A 20,925-nucleotide genomic window follows, 5' to 3' on the forward strand; every position below is an offset into this window, starting at 1 on the left:
TTTTGTGAAAGATTTAGTGAAGCCATAGCAACATGGGTCCCAAGAATGTTGTCAAGGATGGTAGCAGAAATAAAAGGGGGTCACTTTCAGTTTTGTTTTTAAAGCACTCTGAGCCAGAAGGAATCATAAATTAAGGTTAAGTCAGGTTTGATGTCTATTTATTTCATATTTTACTGCACATACATGTCTTTTTTTTATAATATTTTGATCGTTTTTGTATAGGAAAATTTAATCATAGTGTTTGAAATTAATAATATCACATTTTAATATATAATATTCTAATATTATTGTTTGTTTTAAAACTGACATGGTCATATAGACGTGTATTCTCTTTCCTATCTACCTCCTCTCTTTCCTTCCACTCAGTTGGCCAAGTTTCTCATCTGTCTCTGAAGAGGCGGGGCTTGAGGGAGATGGGTGTCTCATTAGAGAATGGTAACGCTGGTCAGCGCTCTTATGACTACCAGTCCGAACGTCCTTGGTCATCGCTGGACTCAGAGGGTCAGTATGCCAGGTTTCATCATAGTACACCTCAATCTGCAGTTTATTCTGTGTTCAGTCTAAAGTGCTGCATGAGTTCATGCCAGCATCAAGAGCGCTATCTAGTGCCACTGGCATCACTGACATGCAGTTCAAGACAGCATGATTCGGCCTGCTCTGTGGGTAGGCAGGTGGTAGTGGCAGTAAGTACTTTTTAATTGCCACTGTGTTGTTTTATTTATGCCTAAGGCAAGCTACAAAGTTACCTAGCTTCTAACACAAGGTTGAATCTCAAATCCCTCTGTTAAACAAGAATCAAGGGCACTATTTGTTGTGTTGAACAAGGGACTGTACTCCCTAGTCGGTTGCTAACTGTAGGTCGCCTACCAGCACAACCGCACTCCCTCTAATGTGACATTGCTTAAGTGGCTGAGCCTGTTTATATATACCAATCAGCCATAACATTAAAACCACTAAAGGTTGAAGAAAATAACACTGATTATCTCAGTACAGTGGCACCTGCCAAGCGGTGGGGTATGTTAGGAAGCAAGTGAACAGTCAGTTCTCTAAGTTAATAAGTTGAAAGTAGGAAAAATGTGGGATCAGACCTATGGTTGGCTTTTGGGGTCTTTGGGGAAGTCTCCAGTATACATTGATTAGGACCTGTTAAATGTTGTTTAAAGAATGACAACCAGTGAACCGTGACCGGCTCTTGGGCACCCAAGCCTCACTGATCCATGAAGGCTATCATGTCTGTTCTGATCCCAAAAAAGAGGTACTGTAGCCCACATCGCTGGGAATTATATTGATGACCATAATAAAATGGTGTCAGAACACACAGTGTGTTGCAGCTTGCTGGTCAGAGTGCCCATTGAAGCACTTACAATGGTCACTCAAGCATCAGGAACATGGAGCAATAGAAAAATGCCGCCTGTTCTAACAAATAACATTTGCTTTCATCATTTGGATGATTGGGTTACCTGGTAAGAGCTGGCACAAGGATGCATTATGGGAAGGCAGTGTGATCCCCTGGCCAGTGTTCTGCTGAAAAAACGTAGGTCCTGGCATTCATGTGGATGTTACTTCAGCATGTACCACCTACCTAAACACAGCTGCAGACCATGTGCATGCCTTCATGGGAATGATATTCCCTATGGGTACTGGCCTCTTTCAGCAAGATAAGGCACCCTGCCAAACTGTAGAAAAAATGTTAAGGAATGGTTTCAGGAGCATGATGAAGATCGAGCATTCGTGGAATGTGCCTGACAAACAAGATCCAATCTGTGAAGGCTCCACCTCACAACTTTTGGTGCCACATACCACAGCACACACTTTAGAGGTCTTGTGGAGCCCATGCCGCAGACGGAGACAGTTGTTGTGGTGGCACAAGGGGGGATTTACACAATATTATGCAGGTGGTTGTAGTACACAGGTACTGTGGCTCTAGTTGGTTAAGTCATTTTAACAATGTGCCTATTAAATAATGAATGCAAAAATAACAAGAGGGCCCTTCACACACTCTGATGACCTAGGGCTGATGTCATAGTGCTTGGGCTCTAAATATGTTGTGTTCTAAGCCAGACAGCTACCTAACAAATGTACTGTATGTGATTTCTGGGCCTCTGTTTGATGAAGATTTTGATAAATTCTGAGTTGAACCATTTTGGCGTGGGATCTTTAAGCAATGACGTTGACGAAACCATTAAATGTAAAAGTAAACCGTGTAAGTGCTTTTGTGTTGAATGATGCATGAGCAGTAACAGCAATGTTATTCACGCTTGTGTTAGAGCCCTTTTAGAGTCTAGAAAGTATAACAGCATGTGTGTTATACGTCTCAGGTTTGTCGTGATGTTTCTTGTCCTGTATACAGATAGTCATCCTGCACCTCCTGACATCACAAGCTGCATGTCCGACCCACCCCTTGTTACCATGGAGCGCCCGCAGGTCGCCTTGCCAACCAAGCCTATGCCCAAATATGGAAACGCTGAGCTCATGGAGACGGGAGATGGTGAGTAAGGGAAGAATTTGTTTGTGTGCTGTAACGCTGCCAAGGAACAGTTGTATGCACACTTCAATTTAATAATAAGTTATTGTTATTTCACGTCAACTAATAGCAGTGCATCAGAAATGTGAGACCTTCACAATGAAATCATATTCTTAATAGCTAAGGAAATTGAAACCTTTTAACCACTATTAGTTTATCCCAAGTCGTAAATGTGTACTCTCTGCCTTTTTTCCCCAGAGCATCAGGTTCTAGTGGAATATTTCGCTTCTTTCATTTCACCCTCATCTGTAAAATATATTTACTTTTATATAATAAAATGTAATTTAGATACATTTTTTTTCTTTATATTTTCTTTCATTTCAGTTTCTGGTCTGTTGGTGACTGGGATAGAGGAGGAATAAATCAGGGGAATTAAATTCCAATTGTTCAGAAGCTTTTTAAATCTAACCATGCTGTATAATAGAAACCCCTGTACACCTGCTCATTTATGAAGTTTCCCAGTAAGCCAATCATGTGGGAGCAGCACGGCATAAAATCATGAAGAGATTAAGAGTTGGAGAGCTTCAGTTAATGTTCACATCAAACATCAGAATGGGGCAGTGTGAGTCTGTGACTTTAACCGTGGCATGGTTGTCAGTGCCAGATGGGCTGGTTCAAGTATTTCAGAAACTGCTGATCTTTAGGGATTTTCACACATACACACAGACACACACCCCAGCCTAGAAGGTTTCTACAGAATGTTTTCACATATAACTGTGTGAAGAGGGTCTGCATTAGTGAGATCAGAGGAGAGTGACCAGACTGGTCTGAGCTGACTGGAGGTCTATATTAACTCCAGTTTGGAGGCATCTGTGCCCATGAGATCCTCCAATTTCATAATATTTATTATATTTAAGGTTTGATGATGTGTGCATGCTGAGTTGCTTTTCTGCATACCATGGTTGTAAAGAGTAACGAGTTCCTACTGTATATCCTTCAAGCAGCTCAAACTACCCTGAGCAGTTTCCTCTGACCTCAGTCGACAGGTCATGTTCACAAACAGAACTATTGGTCTAATAAAAAAAAATTTTCTCACATCATTGTGTGTGAGGTCTACATCTGTTGTTTATGAAAATACCAAGAGATCAGCAGTTCATCGAACCTCAGACTAGCCCATCTGGCAACAATACCCATTTAACAATCAAAATCAAACTTTTAGCCACATAGAATAAAAAAAAATGTTGTTGTTGAACATTTACTGAAGTTCTTGAAATGTGTTCGCATGATTTCATATCTTGTTTATCTGCTGTATGATTGGCTGATTGGACAAACGCAAAAAGTCACAAAAAAGAGTTTTCTGTCATAGTGGATGATGGATGTAAATGACATGAAGAAGAATAAGAAACAAACACTGAGCACTTTGTCGTGCAGTTTCTTAGAGATTCGTATACAGGCTCTAATATTATGTCTAATATTATAATATTTGTATATTAATTTGACTATGTGTTAATTTGATGTGTAGGTGTGCCTGTGAGTAGTCGTGTGTCCTCTAAGATTCAGCAGCTGGTAAACACTCTGAAGAAGCCTAAGAGACGTCCACTGAGGGAGTACTTCATTGATGACTTTGAGGAACTGTTGGAGGGTATGGACCCAATGAGCAAATAATTGTGTATGATGGTTATGTTATGTTATGTTAACAGTCCAGGTTGGTGTCGCAGAGAACCTGCAGATGGATTATTGTAGTCTCTGTTATTTAACCCTCTTAGTTTACCTTCTAGATTTCATAATCAGAACATTAGCAGACATCATTTGCTAGAAAAATGATAATGCTCTGTAATGCATCTACAGGACCTACGTTTAGAGCTTAACTTTCTTTTATGGAAATTAAAGAAATTACTTTACACATTACTTACCTTTACAGTTTTGCTCCTTTGACTAATTTGAACCCTGGATAGTCATGTAGATGATGAATTATCTCGATCCCTTATACTTCAGTTGATTTATAATTTTTTTTATAAATGGTCAGAAATCCCAGGTCCCACACTTATTGCCAAAGCATACAATTCACCCACATTTTTAAAGACCTCATCTTAGGACACAATCCAGCATAGACTTATTATCAGGGCTCTGAAGGGACTCCAGCACAATGGGGAAATCCCAGGCTGGGCCTCATGGTAGATGGTGGCACTACCCCTCTTTCACACAGATTGTAATGATATGATAAGCCCCTGGGGAGATATCCACCATGGGGCTTTGATGTGCTGCATGGCCTCCACATAGACTTCCTGCTGTCTAGCAGTCCCTGAAGAAACTTCGATACTTTGGCAACTGGGAAGTGCAATAGATCTGCAGACACAGGCAAATCTTTTCTGTCCATTTGGAACGGTTTATCTGCCCAGGGAGAAAGTCACCAGGGATTCTTCTCTAAGGACCCAAAGCAGAGCAACAAGCAGGATTATGTGACGGTTGTCGAATTCTTTACAATGTACACCAGATGATGTCAGTTGGGGGCCACGCATAGTAATGTGTGTGTGTGTGTGTGGAAGTGTCTGCCTATATACCCATGCCTCTGCCTTCTGGAGGAAATCAGGCAGCTTGAACATACAGTTGTGCTCAGAAATTTTCTTTCACTCAACATCGTGAACATGACTGTTATGACAATATGGCGCTTTCAATTCTATCTTTGAACTGACCTATTTCTGGGGCAGAACCATTTGGACTATTTTTAAGTAAATAATTCCTATTTTATATAGGAATATATGAAATTCTCAGATGTACGAGGTGCGTTCAAAGCAGGACTTTTCATTGTGCAGAATACCAGAATACAGTTTTTAGAGTAAAAATTAGATTCATTTTTCTATATATTTTTTTGACATGTGAAACGCTGGCCTCCCAAGAACTCCTTTAATGGCCCAAACATGTAAAATGGCTTGGAACAAGGTCAGGACTTTACGGCGGGTGTGAGAACTTACCAAATGGTATTCATGATGGTGTGGGCTAATTGCCCATGGGGCCTCGAGTCACTTTGGCCTGAGTCATCATTCACGGATGTATGACCTTTTTTAAAAAGACTCAACTTCTGTAACTTTCAATCGATCGGTTTTACGGCTTTATTCATAAGAAATTTCATCATGAGTCCCGCTTCAACTTGAATGCCTCTCATATAGTATTACTAGTGTCTTATTGTTTTGTAAACACTGTAGTAATGTAGTGTTGATTTTTCTCCTGCAGTCCGGCAGCCTGATCCTTCTTTACCACATCCAGAAGGGGCGGAATCGAAAATATGCCAAGGGGAGGAACTGGGAAGACTTAAGAATTGCCCTGCTTCTTTGGAGGCAGCCTTACAGCGTTGGGGGGCCATTGCACCCAAAGCACCATGTCTGACCATCACACACGCTGGTGCTAAACAACCATACACACTTACATTTGGTATGAACACAAACATATGCCCAACCTGCATTTTCTAAACACTTAGGGATTATTTATCTTTATGATGAAACATCTGCATTTTATTTACACAAAAAGACATTTGTGTCAGCAGGAAGATTCTTAAAGATGTACACAAAGGGTTCTGAAGAAATAATTTATGGTTTACTTCACCATCACATCACATGCGTAATATTACCTTCTTAGTCAGGCCAAACCCAAACCGTTTTTTCCCGTAAAAGAAGTGTCGTAAATGAAACTGCACACAGTACAGTACTGCATGAAAGCTTGTGGTTTTATGGGGACTGTTCTTCAGCTCTCTGTGGCTGTAAAAGTAGTTAATTGGTCAATTTCCTTGAGAATAAATTCACACACTGACTCTGTATGTGTAGGTAAGCTGTGGTCCAGGAGCATGAAGGTGGCTTATTACATCCTCCACAAACTTGGAACCAAGCAAGAACCCATCGTCCGGCCGGGAGACAGAGTAAGTTAACTTGGATAGAATTAAAAATAAAATAAAAAAATAAAATTATTATTATATTATCAAGCGACATTCTAAAGCTGATTGGTAAAAAAGCTAAAAAGGGAGAATAAGAAGACCATGATTAATTTCTTCATTTATATATATGTGTTAGGTGGCGTTAGTGTACCCCAATAACGACCCCGTGGCATTTTTGGTGGCGTTTTATGGCTGTCTGTTAGCTGAAGTCGTCCCAGTACCTATTGAAGTTCCACTTAGTAAAAAGGTAAAACCTGCTTTAAAATTCTTTCAAAAACATTTTTTCTTTATTAAAAATCCATTCTCTTGTCATGTAATTGCTTTATGATGTGATCTGGATGAGAAATTAATCACTGCATCTGGTTTCCTTTTGTAAACATTCATGCAGTTTCTGTCTTCTGTACTTTTCCCCTCATAAATCTATTTATTTATTTTTGTTCCCAAAGGATGCTGGCAGTCAGCAGATTGGTTTCCTATTGGGCAGCTGCGGTGTTGCCGTGGCACTGACCAGTGATGCGTGCCACAAAGGCCTTCCCAAGAGCCTCAGTGGTGACATTGTGCAGTTCAAAGGTTGGAGATGTTAGATTAATGTGATTCAGACATCATAATATTTTCTTTCAAAATGTTTTCTTTATTCATGAACAGACCAGTTTCCTGTAAACTCTATTATTCAAACACTTATTATTATCGCTATTATTTTTTATTATTATTTAGACCTTTATGTTTATGATGTATGCATTCTTGTTCTTTGCCCGTCTGTTATTAGGCTGGCCAAAGTTGTTGTGGGTTGTGACGGAGTCCAAGCATCTATCGAAGCCTCCCAGGGAGTGGTACCCTCTGATTAAAGACGCCAACAATGACACTGCATATATCGAGGTTTTAATCGTTTTCCAAGTTAGAATTAGAGCTGTGCGGTTAAATCCACGATGCAATTCAGTCAATCTTTTGGTTATCAGTGCGATTCATTAAATCAATTTACTCTAAACCGTTAAAGTATCCCCAAATTCTTGAAAATATTTCATAGATGATGCAAACTGTTCTGCAAACTGCATCTTCTTTAAAACACTCACAAAAAACACGTTTTAAGGATTATTGCTGCTTCTTATTTTGAGTTTATTGATGGTTTGTGCAATATCGCCACCTACTGGGGTGGAATGTGCCACAGATTATTGGTTTGCTGTAAGATGACATTAAACCAATTAACAAGATAACTAACAACATTTCAGTGTTTATTTGATCCTGTTACTTGTTTTGAATAGTTTAATGCCTGCAAGAAATTTAGCTGCACGAAAGAAATTGGACAATAAACATTATAGTCATTTAGTGAAATCGAAAATCACTATGCTCAAGAATTTTATCGAATCAACAATCTACCTGTAATTCACACAGCTCTGGTTTAAATATAAAAGAATTGTACGGTTTTAAATCGTATCAGTTCTGATTTTTCTTTTTTCTTTTTTGATCAGTATAAGACTTGCAAAGACGGAAGTGTTCTGGGAGTGACTGTGACGAGAATGGCCATGCTGACACACTGCCAAACACTAACACACACATGTGGATACAGTGAAGGTAAGACAACCATGTGCACACATTTATGAGAGAGATTTTAACACATTTAAGTTTGTTTAGGAAAACTAAATGAAATCTGGGCAAAAAAACAGCAATAATGTGTGTGTGTGTGTGTGTTTCAGGTGAGACTCTTGTGAATGTGCTGGATTTTAAGAAGGACGTTGGACTGTGGCATGGTGTTTTAACGGTGATTATTTTACTACACAGTTAAATCCGTCATATCGTGTGTATTTTTGTCCTCTTTGACAATCTAACTTGCTGTCCCTGTTCCAGAGCGTCCTCAACATGCTCCACACTGTGAGCGTCCCGTATGCGCTCATGAAGGTGAATCCTTTGTCCTGGGTCCAGAAGGTTTGTCAGTATAAAGGTACAAAACACAAATGCTTTCTTCTCCATCGGCCACACACACACACACACACACACACACACAGGTTGAAAAAATTGTGTTAATTAATATCATGTTCTGATATTGGATATATTGTCATTGCTGTTTTCATACTTATTTTTTTCTCTGTTGTGTGTATGTAGCCAAAGTGGTGTGTGTGAAGAGTAGGGATCTTCACTGGGCTCTGATAGCACACAGAGATCAGGGGGACGTCAATCTGAGCTCTCTTCGTATGCTGCTAGTTGCTGATGGAGCAAATCCATGTGAGTGTGCGAGGGAGTGAGCGACTGAAGGAGGGAGTGTGTAAGGGAGTGAGCGACTGAAGGAGGAAGTGTGTAAGGGAGTGAGCGACTGAAGGAGGAAGTGTGTAAGGGAGTGAGCGACTGAAGGAGGAAGTGTATAAGGGAGTGAGCGACTGAAGGAGGAAGTGTGTAAGGGAGTGAGCGACTGAAGGAGGAAGTGTGTAAGGGAGTGAGCGACTGAAGGAGGAAGTGTGTAAGGGAGTGAGCGACTGAAGGAGGAAGTGTGTAAGGGAGTGAGCGACTGAAGGAGGAAGTGTGTAAGGGAGTGAGCGACTGAAGGAGGAAGTGTGTAAGGGGGTGAGCGTGCGACTGAAGGACGGGGTGTGCAAGGGGGTGTGTGAGGGGGTGTGCGACTGAAGAAGGGGGTACGCGACTGAAGGAGGGGGTACGCGACTGAAGGAGGGGGTGTGTGAGGGGGTACGCGACTGAAGGAGGGGGTACGCGACTGAAGGAGGGGGTGTGTGAGGGGGTGTGCGACTGAAGGAGGGGGTACGCGACTGAAGGAGGGTGTGTGTGAGGGGGTATGCGACTGAAGGAGGGGGTACGCGACTGAAGGAGGGGGTGTGTGAGGGGGTACGCGACTGAAGGAGGGGGTACGCGACTGAAGGAGGGGGTGTGTGAGGGGGTACGCGACTGAAGGAGGGGGTACGCGACTGAAGGAGGGGGTGTGTGAGGGGGTGCGCGACTGAAGGAGGGGGTACGCGACTGAAGGAGGGGGTGTGTGAGGGGGTGTGCGACTGAAGGAGGGGGTGTGTGAGGGGGTGTGCGACTGAAGGAGGGGGTGTGTGAGGGAGTGTGCGACTGAAGGAGGGGGTGTGTGAGGGAGTGTGCGACTGAAGGAGGAAGTGTGTAAGGGGGTGAGCGTGCGACTGAAGGAGGGAGTATGTGAGGGGGTATGCGACTGAAGGAGGGGGTGTGTGAGGATTGTTAATTCTGAAATAAGGGTCCATCCCCCTAAGTAAATTGGTCCTTTACATGCATCTATGTCCCTGTACATGCATGTTTTTTTACCTACATCCTCTTTCTCTTGTTCTCAGGGTCAATCTCGTCATGTGATGCATTCCTGAACGTGTTTCAGAGCTTGGGTTTGAGGTCAGAGGTCATCTGTCCATGTGCCAGCTCCCCAGAGGCTCTTACCGTTGCTGTACGGAGGTAAACCATGTTCTCCAACACATTACTGCAGCTGTGTGAAAGTGTCTGTGTTGTGTTTAGACTGGAGGCACACCGTGTGTGTGTGTGTGTGTGTGTGTGTGTGTGTGTGTGTGTGTGTGTGCACGTGCGCGCGTGTGTTTCACCGGCAGACCGAGTGACGGCAGCTCTAAGCCTGTAGGCCGAGGCGTCCTCAGTATGATGGGACTGAGTCACGGTGTTATCCGGATCGACACAGGAGAAAAGCTGTCTGTCCTCACGCTGCACGATGTTGGCACGCCCATGCCAGGAGGTAGGCAGCACGGGGCTCGGAGCTCACAATGATCACAAAATCACACGCAATTAACACCAACGAGTTTTGTTTTTGTAAAAATCTGTGTTGAGGTTATTTGGGGATATTAATAATAATAATAATAATAATATCTTGGGTTGTCTCCGTCTCAGCGCTGATGTGTGTGGTGAAGCTGGAAGGTATTCCCCAGCTGTGTAAAACAGATGAGATTGGAGAGATCTGCGTGTCCTCCATCGCCACGGGAACGTCTTACTACGGTCTCTCAGGCATGAGCAAAAACACGTTTGAGGTATGAAATGTCAGACCTGTTTCTGATTACATTTAGCAAAGGAAGGAAAAAAACTGTTATAGTTATTTATTTACATTTTAATAAAAATTTGAAAAGAAAAAAATAATAAATGTGTAACTTTGTAACAGCCTCTTGAGCCTTGAGTACTGTATGTTGTTCCTCAATAATGCAACATGATACTTAATACCTTAACATTTAAACAACAATGTGCTGAAGTCTCTCCCTCTCTCCCCCTCTCTCTGTTGAAGGTGTGTCCTGTGACCAGCAGCGGTGTGTTAGTGAGTGACTGTGTGTTCGTACGATCAGGGCTGTTGGGATTTGTAGGCCCAGGCGGAGCCGTCTTTGTTGCCGGAAAGTTGGACGGATTAATGCAAGTCGGGGGCAGGAGACATAACAGCGATGACATCGTTGCTACTGCACTTGCAGTCGAACCCATGAAGTTTGTGTACAGAGGAAGGTGTGTGTCTCTCTGTGTGTCTCTCTGTGTGTCTCTCTGTGTGTCTCTGTGTCTGTATGTCTGTGTCTTCGTGTGTCTCTTTCTGTGTTTGTGTGTGTGTGTCTCTCTCTCTTTCTCTCTCTCTCTCCCTCACTCTGTATATGTATGTGTGTGTGTGTGTGTGTGTGTGTGTGTGTGTGTGAGAGAGAGAAATGTCCCACTGCGTTAATAATAAACTGTCATCCTCAGTTTTTTAACCTTGGTATTGTAATGTGTGTGTGTGTGTGTGTGTGTGTGTGTGTGTGTGCGTGCAGGATAGCTGTGTTCTCCATCACTGTGCTTCATGATGAGAGGATCGTGGTGGTGGCAGAGCAGAGACCAGACTCTACTGAAGAGGAGAGCTTCCAGTGGATGAGCCGAGTACTGCAGGTACACACTTTTATTACACTTATTATTTTAATAGATGATCATATTGCATCAGATAAAAAACCTGTTTTCGCACAAAACTTTTCCACACTATAGAATTAAACTTATGTCTTAATAAACTTGATATGTAAACTTGTGTGTGTGTGTGTGTGTGTATGTAGGCTATAGATAGTATCCATCAGGTTGGTGTGTATTGCCTGGCGCTGGTTCCGTCTAACACTTTGCCCAAAACTCCTCTCGGGGGAATCCACCTCTCTGAGACAAAACAGCTGTTCCAGGAAGGAGCCCTGCACCCCTGCAACATCCTCATGTGCCCTCATTCTTGCGTCACCAATCTGCCCAAACCCCGACAGAAACAACCCGGTAAACATTTTAGTGTGTCTGTGCTTATACTGTGTGTTTTATTAGGGCTGGGACGATATGTTTTTTTTTTCTCTATATGAATAAATGAATGCACGATATAGCGTTAACAACACTATCATTTCCATACGATACAATTAACACTTTATTGACGGCAGTGTATGACGGGTTTGATTTAATATGTAAAGAACATCCAAATATGCAGCAAAGTGCAAGTTGAGTAATTTCTGTGTCTTAGGTGTATATTTACAATAACTATATTAATTACTATTGAATATGAGCTTCCCATCCCTGGGTGGATGCTTAAGCATAGTCTATGTTCAATGCGTGCATGTGTGTGTGTGTGCATTGCTGTATGACATCTTATCTGAAACAGCCAATCAAAAAGAACTTTCTCAAGCCTCCAGCCCTGTGCTTGCTCTGCTTATCACAGCATGACTATCTATCATGTATTAAAATTATTATTGTAGTACCTTTCTGCGGACAGTGTGTCAGTGTCATTGTTTTTGGACCCCTGTAATTTTAAGCAGGTCTGCACAGTTCATTCTAAAAAGATTTTGATATTTTATTTAGCAATTTTCTAAATTATACAGTATGTCGTGTCATATTATTATAATTCGTCATATAATAATTATAATATGGGCAGATGATTGATGGTCTCCTGAAGTAACATCATCACATTGTCAGTTAAACCTGGCACATGACTGGGAAATGATTATAATTGTGTGTGTGTGTGTGTGTCTGTGTGTGAGCTGCAGAGGTTGGTCCTGCCTCTGTAATGGTGGGGAACCTGGTAGCGGGAAAGCGCATGGCGCAGGCCAGCGGGCGAGACCTCAGTCAGGAGGACAATGATCAGGTCTGTACGCCTGCACGTCTTCACTATTAGGGGATAATTAATGAAAGATGTGGCGTGAGTCGCACATGCTTTAAAGTTAGATTAGACAGTTTTTTGGGTTTTTTTTAAATGTAAGTTTTTGTTACATTTTCTATTTGTTTATATTTACTGCTTTGTAGTTAATCATTTGATATTCGAGAAACTTTTAAGTTTCTTATTCTTTAAAGTTCTTTTTTTTCTTTAAATCTGCACAAGGCTCTTGAACAGTATTGCATGTATAAATGATATTTAGTTCATTGTTACAGATAATTCAGGCTGTGTAGTTAATATACAGTAATGTAAATGACTTGTATTTGGAATTAAACCTGGATATGAGCCTCATCTTTTGTTTCCTGTTTCGTGTGATCCAGTTCCTTTTCCTGCCTGAGGTGTTGCAGTGGAGAGCTCAAACTACACCTGACCACATACTTTACACACTTATTAACTCAAGGGTAACACACACACACACACACACACACACACACACACACACAGCTTGCACAGTAAACACTGATTTGTGTTTCTTTACTTTAACTATTATAAACATGTACCAAATAGACACTCCATCACTTCCCCAACTTTATTTTAACACACACTGTGTGTGTGTGTGTGTGTGTGTGTGTGTGTGTGTGTTGTAGGGGGCAGTTGGAAATTCTCTAACATGTGTGCAGCTCCATAAAAGAGCAGAGAAGATTGCTGCACTGCTGTTTGAGAGAGGGCAGCTGCGCGAGGGCGATCACGTAGCATTAGTGTACCCACCAGGTAACTTCATATTTATTGAATTATAGGGTTTTTTTTTTGTTTGTTTCTTTTTTCTTTACTTGTTAGTCAAACATGGAAGTGTATAAAGTGTAAACATTATCATGATAGTGAAATAAGGACCCTGTGTACTCTAGCCAGCAAGATCTCCTCAAGTTTGTGCAAAATGTTCCACTTAAAGCCTGATTTCTGGTTCGATGCCAATCATCACAGCTGTGACATTTCTGGTTTCTTCTACTCTTCCATTTTTTTCCATTGACGAAGACAGTCTGAATTAAGCCATAATTCTGCTTCTGTGTTAAGTCTAAGAGGGGCCTACTTGAGTAACCTATGCGTTGTGCCTTGGTGTGTCGCTCTCGCTCTGGAATTCTAATGCAAAACCAGTAGTTGGTGGTGGAGTCTCTTCAATGACAAATGAAACTGAGCAGATCTTGTTGGATTTGACTAATAGATGTTGTTCAACAGTTACTTTAATGGAAGTTACTTAAACAGAGAAGACGTTGGAGAAGAGATGATCAGTACGACTTTCAACCCAAATAAAAAAATAGGAAAGCGTGAAAGAAGCTGGAAATGTGAATCAGGTGCACGTCAGGCTACAGTGTAGGTTACGGCATAGGGTATGCAGCTAGGCAGTACCTACACAAGACCTACGGTGTGGACTTGAAGGAGAAACATAAATCAGGCTTTAAGGGGAAATTGCGTATTTGTTTTGTGATCTAAGCTCATGCTTCAGTAGAAAAGATCTTTTAAATATTTTAAAATGACCAATACATTTTGTTTATTTCTATTGTAAATCCCATGCCTACGTATGCATGTGTGTCACAGGTTTAGATCTGATTGCTGCCTTCTACGGGTGTTTGTATGCTGGCTGTATCCCCATCACAGTCAGGCCACCTCATCCCCAAAACATCTCTACCACTCTGCCAACTGTCAAAATGATTGTAGAGGTAAATACGCAAACACACACCTATACCCTGGAACAGGAAATCCATACTGATAGTTTGCAGATACTGATAATTTCCTCATCTTGCAAACCGCTTGCAGACCAAGTTACTCACAATCCAAGGTTCCACTGTAATTGGTACTGTCTTATTTGCATGTATAAAACTCATTAATGATTTATGGATGAATGGTCTCTGTAGTTTATTTTGTGGAATACCCCTTCTCTAAGTGGTATAATAAGTTTAGATCACCATAACAATGAAACTGCATTAGTTCTTACATTGACACTGGTCAAGGGCTGGCAGCAAGTAAATAGTGTTGATGTGTTAAAAGTAAGGAAATTTAAAGGATCTGCTACACAGTTTTAAGCGTGTGTATTAATGCTATGGCTGATATCTGTATTTTCTGTGTAAAAAACAAAACATTGAGTTATCAGGTTCTGCCTGTGTTCTATTTATTGTGTAGTTTTTTTACTAGATGTTTAACTTAATCGCTCAGTCTTAATCAGGTTTTAAGAAAGTACTAAAATTTGTACGTTTTACCATGAAGTGCGCAGAATGATGGCGTGAGGTCTTATTTAAGTAGATTTCAGTGGCTTACTGATTTGTACACATGCACAGTGTAAAGGTGTTTTCCATTTAAATAAGCATATATTCCCTTTCCGTGAGCCGATAGCGATGAAACAAAGCCTATACGTTGCCTTAAGCTCTGCCAAATACACCTTAAAATTCAATCATTAGGTTTTGTGATAAATGCACAAACAGACAAAAAAAATCCCAAATCGTCTTGATGTGTTCTATTACTCATCTTACATCCCCAAAATAATTTTTTTGCAAATATTTTCACTGTACAGACATGCCAACTTTGCAGTTTTATTAGATGTATAGATTTATTTGCGACTTATAGCAGTATAAGGTAATCACTCTACACAGCAGTGCACAAATATTATACAAATCTGAGAAAGTATAAAATGTAAAGCTCTTATTTATAAGTAGGCAACATATTTAACATTTAGTTATTAATCCAAGTAGATTATATTAAAACTGAAACCAATAAAATCGTCTATGAGCAAAACATTTCGATTCCCATAACTAGTGTCAAGTAGCTCTCGATTACGCTGAAATGCTCAACTAAAATCCAATACTACTGTATACTCACTCATTAATGACGTACAGCACATGGAACAGAGCTCTGTCAATGACTGACTGATCAAAACTCTGCACCAAAGCTTTGGCGAGCCAATCATGGCTACTCATTAGTAAGCAGTGAGGGCAGGCGTTTCTTTTAATATGAGAATTTTAGCATTTTTAAGACACAGCCTGTTCCTTGTATCATCTAGTTCAAGGGTCGGCAACCTGCAGCTGCGGAGACACATGTGGCTCTTTCATCTCCCTGCTGCGTCTCTCTGTGGCTTTGGGAAATAAATAAGAAGTACTGTACCTAATTTGAAATTATTTTATTTTAGTTCCTTATTATTTTTATTTTATGTAATTCCAAATTTGAATATAAATACGAGGACGACTCAAATAGCCATTGAGCATTTTATTTGAAAGTAATCTTTAACCCAGTGTCTTTTTTTTTGGAGTACAACATGTTTTTGTTGCATGAGAAATAAAATTTTGTTTTCTCTGTAGCAGTTAGATTTCATAAATGCAACAATGCTACACAAAACGTTTTTTATTAATGGCATAAAGGTAAAAAAACAACAACAATATATACAGTATTATCTTTATTTTAATTGATTGTTTGTTTTCTTTTCTGTGGGTAACGGGTCCTAGTGGCTCTTTGAGTGTTTATGGTTGACAATATTTTATATACAGAAAACCTTCCTTACTTTAGCTTCACACACACACACACACACACACACACACACACACACAGCGCCTGTGTGCACAAACAGATAAACTAATAGACGGGATTTATTTTTACTTTTTTTTTAAGGTAATGTGCAGGTTAATTTTTTTTTATTGTTACTTTCTATTTTGTATTAATTGTTTTTATGTATATATGTTTTGGGGCTGTGGAACGAATAATTGAGTTTTCATTATTTCTTATAGGAAAATTTGATATACATGTATATAATTTTACATTTTAAAAACAGCCAACGGAGTTGCACGTTTTACACAGTACCTAATTAAAAAAAAAAAAAAAGCTATTAAAACTAGCATTATTGCATTATTAAACAATTGTACATGTACCCTTAGGAAAGAAAGAAAAAAGAAGAAAATAAAATAAATAAATAAATAATTGGGCTGGCAGGGTGATTCAAAATGTCCAGCATACATCAGTGAGCAATGTAAAGGTAAACATGAACAGTGGTGCTGTCTTTGGACCCCAAATATGTAAAAATGATAATAATAATAATAATAAAATATGAAGAAGAGTGAGGTTTCTAGTGTGTAAAAATCTCATGGCCATGTTAGGGTTGTTGTGTGACGGCTCTTGGCAGACATTCCCCCACCTGGTTTAAAAAAAACTTTGCATATTGCAAATTTGATGGCTTTTTAAGACACTTGATGATATTCCCTGACTGGAGGCGGCATGTTAAAGTGGCTGTAAACTCATGTATTTTTGCATCAACACAATATTAGTTTGTGATCCGTCAGTTATGAGACAACCGATCTGTAAAAATGAAGTGATTAGCGGCCGAGTTTGATCGACGCCCAGTTGATCGGAGCAACACTGTTGTCATGTTTTCACACAGTTTCAGTGTACTGGCATTTAATTATAAGTGTGTGTGTGTATAGGTGAGTCGCTCGGGGTGTGTTATGACCACACAGACAATCAGTAAACTTCTGAAGTCTAAAGAGGCATCAGCTGTGGTGGACCTCCGATCATGGCCTCCCGTCCTCGACACAGGTAAGGGTTGTTTGAGAAAAAGAATTAAAGCAAATGGATTAGTGAGAACTTTTCTTTTTAATATATAAAAAATTGTGCGTGTGTGTGACTTAAGACGATCTGCCAAAGAGACGGTCTCATCTGCTGTATAAGCCATGTGATCCAGAGTCTTTGGCCTACTTGGACTTCAGTGTGTCCACCACTGGCATGCTTGCTGGAGTAAAGGTACACAGACACATACTCTCTTTATCTACAAACTCTCTCTACCCCCTCTTCTCTTTCTCTCTCTCATGTAAAAGTTCACACCTTCTCACACAGTCGCAAAACATGCTAAAATGAAGGCGCGTAAATAACTATAAAGTCAAAGAACAGACAGGATGGATTTACTAAAGTGTGTAGCTGATTTCATGCATCATCGCTTGTTTATAGTTTCATCCTCTTGTTTTAGCATCATGCAACAAATTATGAGGCATGAAGGCGCATCAGTGCTAATAAAGCAATATTGTGAGTCAACCGATGTATTTGGTTATAGCAGTGTCACTGAGATCAACGGTAATATCTAGGATGTAGTGAAGACATTTGCAGAGTCTGAATCAGAGTAAAATTGATGCTTGTTGATTTGATTTGATTGGTTTGGTTTCGTTCGGTTTATGCCTTCACACTCTTTAGTGATGTTGGCGGCAAGGTTGCTTAGTGGTTAGCATTGTTGCCTTGCACCTCCAGGGTCCGGGTTTGATTCCCACCTCTGTGTTCAGTCCACATGCGACACTGAATACAGGATTGAGCAGTATAGATGGGACTCTTAAATGATTTTTCCATTGGTTAAAAGGTGTCCGGCTAAGAGTACACTCATGAAACACTTTCAATTATTGGTCATGACTCTAGCAATGAATAAAAGCTCACATTTACAGATAAAGGCTGCCTGCAGCCCTCAGTACACACTTGTTTCTCTTCATGCACTCGGGTCTGTTAGACTTTTTTACTTTACCTGAACCTGACTAGAGAGTGAAAGTAAAGATGAGCTGCACCATGAATATAGAAAGCGGGAAGCGAAGCGTACAGGAAGAGGTCTGCTCTCATGCAAAGCACACCACACCTCACCTCACCCGGAGAAGATGGAGATTCGGATTATAAAACTGGCTCTTGACTTCCAACTAGAGGTCACATTTTGAAAATATTTCTTAACCATTAGTTAAACATTTTAACAATCAATAATTTATTATAATAATTCGATCCGTCCGTTGTGCTTTGACACGCTGGCTAGTCACTTGTCAAGTGGCAGACACACACACACACACACACACAAAATAGTGTGTGTGAGTTTTTTCTAGTTTATTAACAGAATCCAGAGCTATGTCATTTCCTGGGTGAATACAAAGTATGTGTCACGTACATCCGAGCATGAGACATTCACGTGTTTTATAGAAATCTTGGGACACAAAGAGGGGGAAGTTGTACAGACATCTGGCGATGATCCATACGACGTATTGCCATATAAGGAGGAACTCGAAGGAACAAAGAGACAGGGGGAAGCATGTGGAAGTTACCACAATCTGGAGAAAATCAGAATCCAAAAAAAACCAAATCTTCAACCAAATTAATAGCAAGCTAGTAAGGGAAGCTAGGCTAATGTGAGCAAACAACTGGGTTGTCGAGGTTAGCACCTTGTACGTAGGTGCAGGGCAATATCCACTGCCAGTGCAAGTGAATGATATTAATGTTAATTCTTTACCTCCGATATGGAATGTTTGCTCCCACAATTCAGATGGATATTATAAGTGGATTTCACTATTATGAAAATAGGGTATAATTTCCTTTTTTTTTTTTTTTTTTTTTTTTAAAAGAAATAATTAAATTACATTTTTAAGGTCAAAGGTTCCTCTTCTGTCTGGAAGGGCTCATTACATGAACAATAGAGGTGGTGAGAGTAGGAGGGAGAGATGTAAGGAAGACAATAGAGGGTCATTAGGGAGAGAGTAACGGGAGTCCTTAAGTGTGGCTTTTTTGGTGTGATGAGGTCTTGACTTGTGATGAGGTCTTGATCTTCCTCTGTATGGATCAAAATGATCTTCAACCATCCTGAGAAAGTTCAAGACTCTTATCTATCCCAAAGTAAAAGGTCTAGTCACTTTTTTAATTTGACACACAGTAACTGAATAAAAACTGAGTGACTGTATGATTTCTGTAGCTCACATAATTCAGACATTACAACATGAAATGGATTTCTAATGAATTAAATTATAATTATTGTATTTTTTACAAACCTTGATGACCGATTAGAATAACAAAGTCTTTTGTTATAAAGATTTTATTAGCTTCTGACCCTTATTGGTACATTTTAAATCCAACAAAGTTGATCCAAATATTTTATTTAATAATGTATTTTAAATAATTACCCATATAGTTTATTTTTAGCTTATTTAATCATGGTGGTGGTGATCGCTCTGTCTTTATCTCATCTTTTTCTCGGTCTCTTCACCCTACAGATGTCTCACAGTGCTACAAGTGCTTTATGTCGCTCTATAAAGTTGCAGTGTGAGCTGTATCCGTCCCGTGAAGTAGCTGTGTGTTTGGATCCCTACTGTGGTCTAGGCTTCGTCATCTGGTGCCTCTGCAGGTACAAAACACTTCATATATTAGGGATCAAGTCCCAAAAGACAATCTTCCCTTATCCAGATAAATACTGGCAGAAGAGAAGGGTTAAGTAGAGTAAAATATTTTTGTCCTGTTGCAAATCTGTCACTGTATGAACCAGATTGTCTTATTGATGATCAGATATTAGAGTAACAGGGGTCAGCTAAAGTGCTGTTCAGGCTGGATGTGTTTAACAGACGTGTTTTAATACTTTTTTTTTTCTTCACTACAACAGTTACAGCATTATTATATGCTTTATTCCATGTTCTTGTATAAAACTGATCCTGGATAGGGCCATTATTTTATTTTGCTGTTTATATTACGTTTAATTAACATAATGTGCGTAATCTGTGTGCAGTGTGTATGCAGGGCACCAGTCCATACTAATCCCTCCAGCAGAGTTAGAAGTAAACCCGGCGCTGTGGTTGCTCTCCGTCAGCCAGTTTAAAGTGAGAGACACTTTCTGTTCCTACTCAGTCATGGAGCTCTGTACCAAGACCCTCGGCACGCTCACTAACTCACTCAAGGTGTGTGTATACATAACGCACACAGAGGCACACGCAGTCAAATGTATTCCCTTTCAGAAAACTAGTGTGTATGCAATGCTTCCATGGACCTTACAATTGAATATCAAACATCCTGTATAAACGCAAATTCTAATTACAGTCCCTACATTTTTATCATATATCTCTAATGTTTCTCTTCTAAGTTTTCCTCTTCCTGTGTATTAATGTACCTCTCAGGCCCGTGGACTGGATCTGTCCCGTGTCCGCACATGTGTTGTCGTGGCAGAGGAGAGGCCTCGCATCTCTCTAACTCAGTCCTTCTCCAAGCTTTTTAAAGATGTTGGGCTTCACCCTCGTGCTGTCAGTACATCCTTCGGCTGCAGGGTGAATCTTGCTGTGTGTCTGCAGGTCAGTTACATCCTGATCAGTACACACAAGTGGACTGTTTTCACTTCATTACGTATCAAAATCTAATGCAACAGCCTTACACACAAATTAGTAAAACAATTTTATCACAATTTATCAAAAAGTAATAAAATTGTTTGCATGTAAAAACAAATGTCTGTATAAAATCAAATAAATAGGTAATCTTGCTGAATCCTTGTGTGAAATACAAAAAAAAAAAAAAAAATGATGTTGGACACACGACAATCACACCTGTATATGTGTCTTTCTCCAACTGCCACGAAGCTGATAGCACAGTTGTATAGAATGTCTTTGTATGATGCAGTTTTACAATTTTGTTCACCGGAATGTAGAATTGCAATTACAGGTA

At 40.2% G+C, this 20,925-nt stretch overlaps 1 protein-coding gene across 4 annotated transcripts in view; it reads left to right on the plus strand.

Moving 5' to 3' along the window:
- The window catches only part of dip2cb (disco-interacting protein 2 homolog Cb), a 55,319-nt gene that overhangs the window by 27,947 nt on the left and 6,447 nt on the right, over positions 1 to 20,925 (plus strand). For 2 of the 4 annotated variants that reach the window (XM_053486515.1, XM_053486517.1), the window contains exons 6-32: positions 367 to 501; positions 2,351 to 2,488; positions 3,987 to 4,106; positions 5,696 to 5,893; positions 6,283 to 6,374; positions 6,526 to 6,636; positions 6,836 to 6,959; positions 7,156 to 7,265; positions 7,856 to 7,958; positions 8,081 to 8,145; positions 8,232 to 8,325; positions 8,487 to 8,606; positions 9,683 to 9,797; positions 9,947 to 10,086; positions 10,239 to 10,375; positions 10,624 to 10,832; positions 11,126 to 11,240; positions 11,399 to 11,600; positions 12,350 to 12,453; positions 12,843 to 12,923; positions 13,110 to 13,233; positions 14,056 to 14,177; positions 16,920 to 17,031; positions 17,126 to 17,235; positions 19,497 to 19,627; positions 20,003 to 20,171; positions 20,388 to 20,558. In XM_053486515.1, the coding sequence (XP_053342490.1) occupies positions 367 to 501; positions 2,351 to 2,488; positions 3,987 to 4,106; positions 5,696 to 5,893; positions 6,283 to 6,374; positions 6,526 to 6,636; positions 6,836 to 6,959; positions 7,156 to 7,265; positions 7,856 to 7,958; positions 8,081 to 8,145; positions 8,232 to 8,325; positions 8,487 to 8,606; positions 9,683 to 9,797; positions 9,947 to 10,086; positions 10,239 to 10,375; positions 10,624 to 10,832; positions 11,126 to 11,240; positions 11,399 to 11,600; positions 12,350 to 12,453; positions 12,843 to 12,923; positions 13,110 to 13,233; positions 14,056 to 14,177; positions 16,920 to 17,031; positions 17,126 to 17,235; positions 19,497 to 19,627; positions 20,003 to 20,171; positions 20,388 to 20,558 (3,452 nt within the window). The remainder of the gene's footprint in view (positions 1 to 366; positions 502 to 2,350; positions 2,489 to 3,986; positions 4,107 to 5,695; positions 5,894 to 6,282; positions 6,375 to 6,525; positions 6,637 to 6,835; positions 6,960 to 7,155; positions 7,266 to 7,855; positions 7,959 to 8,080; positions 8,146 to 8,231; positions 8,326 to 8,486; positions 8,607 to 9,682; positions 9,798 to 9,946; positions 10,087 to 10,238; positions 10,376 to 10,623; positions 10,833 to 11,125; positions 11,241 to 11,398; positions 11,601 to 12,349; positions 12,454 to 12,842; positions 12,924 to 13,109; positions 13,234 to 14,055; positions 14,178 to 16,919; positions 17,032 to 17,125; positions 17,236 to 19,496; positions 19,628 to 20,002; positions 20,172 to 20,387; positions 20,559 to 20,925) is intronic. The other 2 variants (XM_053486516.1, XM_053486518.1) reach the window with 1 other exon arrangement.

This window comes from Clarias gariepinus, chromosome 25 (assembly GCF_024256425.1).
Source record: "Clarias gariepinus isolate MV-2021 ecotype Netherlands chromosome 25, CGAR_prim_01v2, whole genome shotgun sequence".
NCBI classification, from domain to species: Eukaryota; Metazoa; Chordata; class Actinopteri; order Siluriformes; family Clariidae; genus Clarias; species Clarias gariepinus.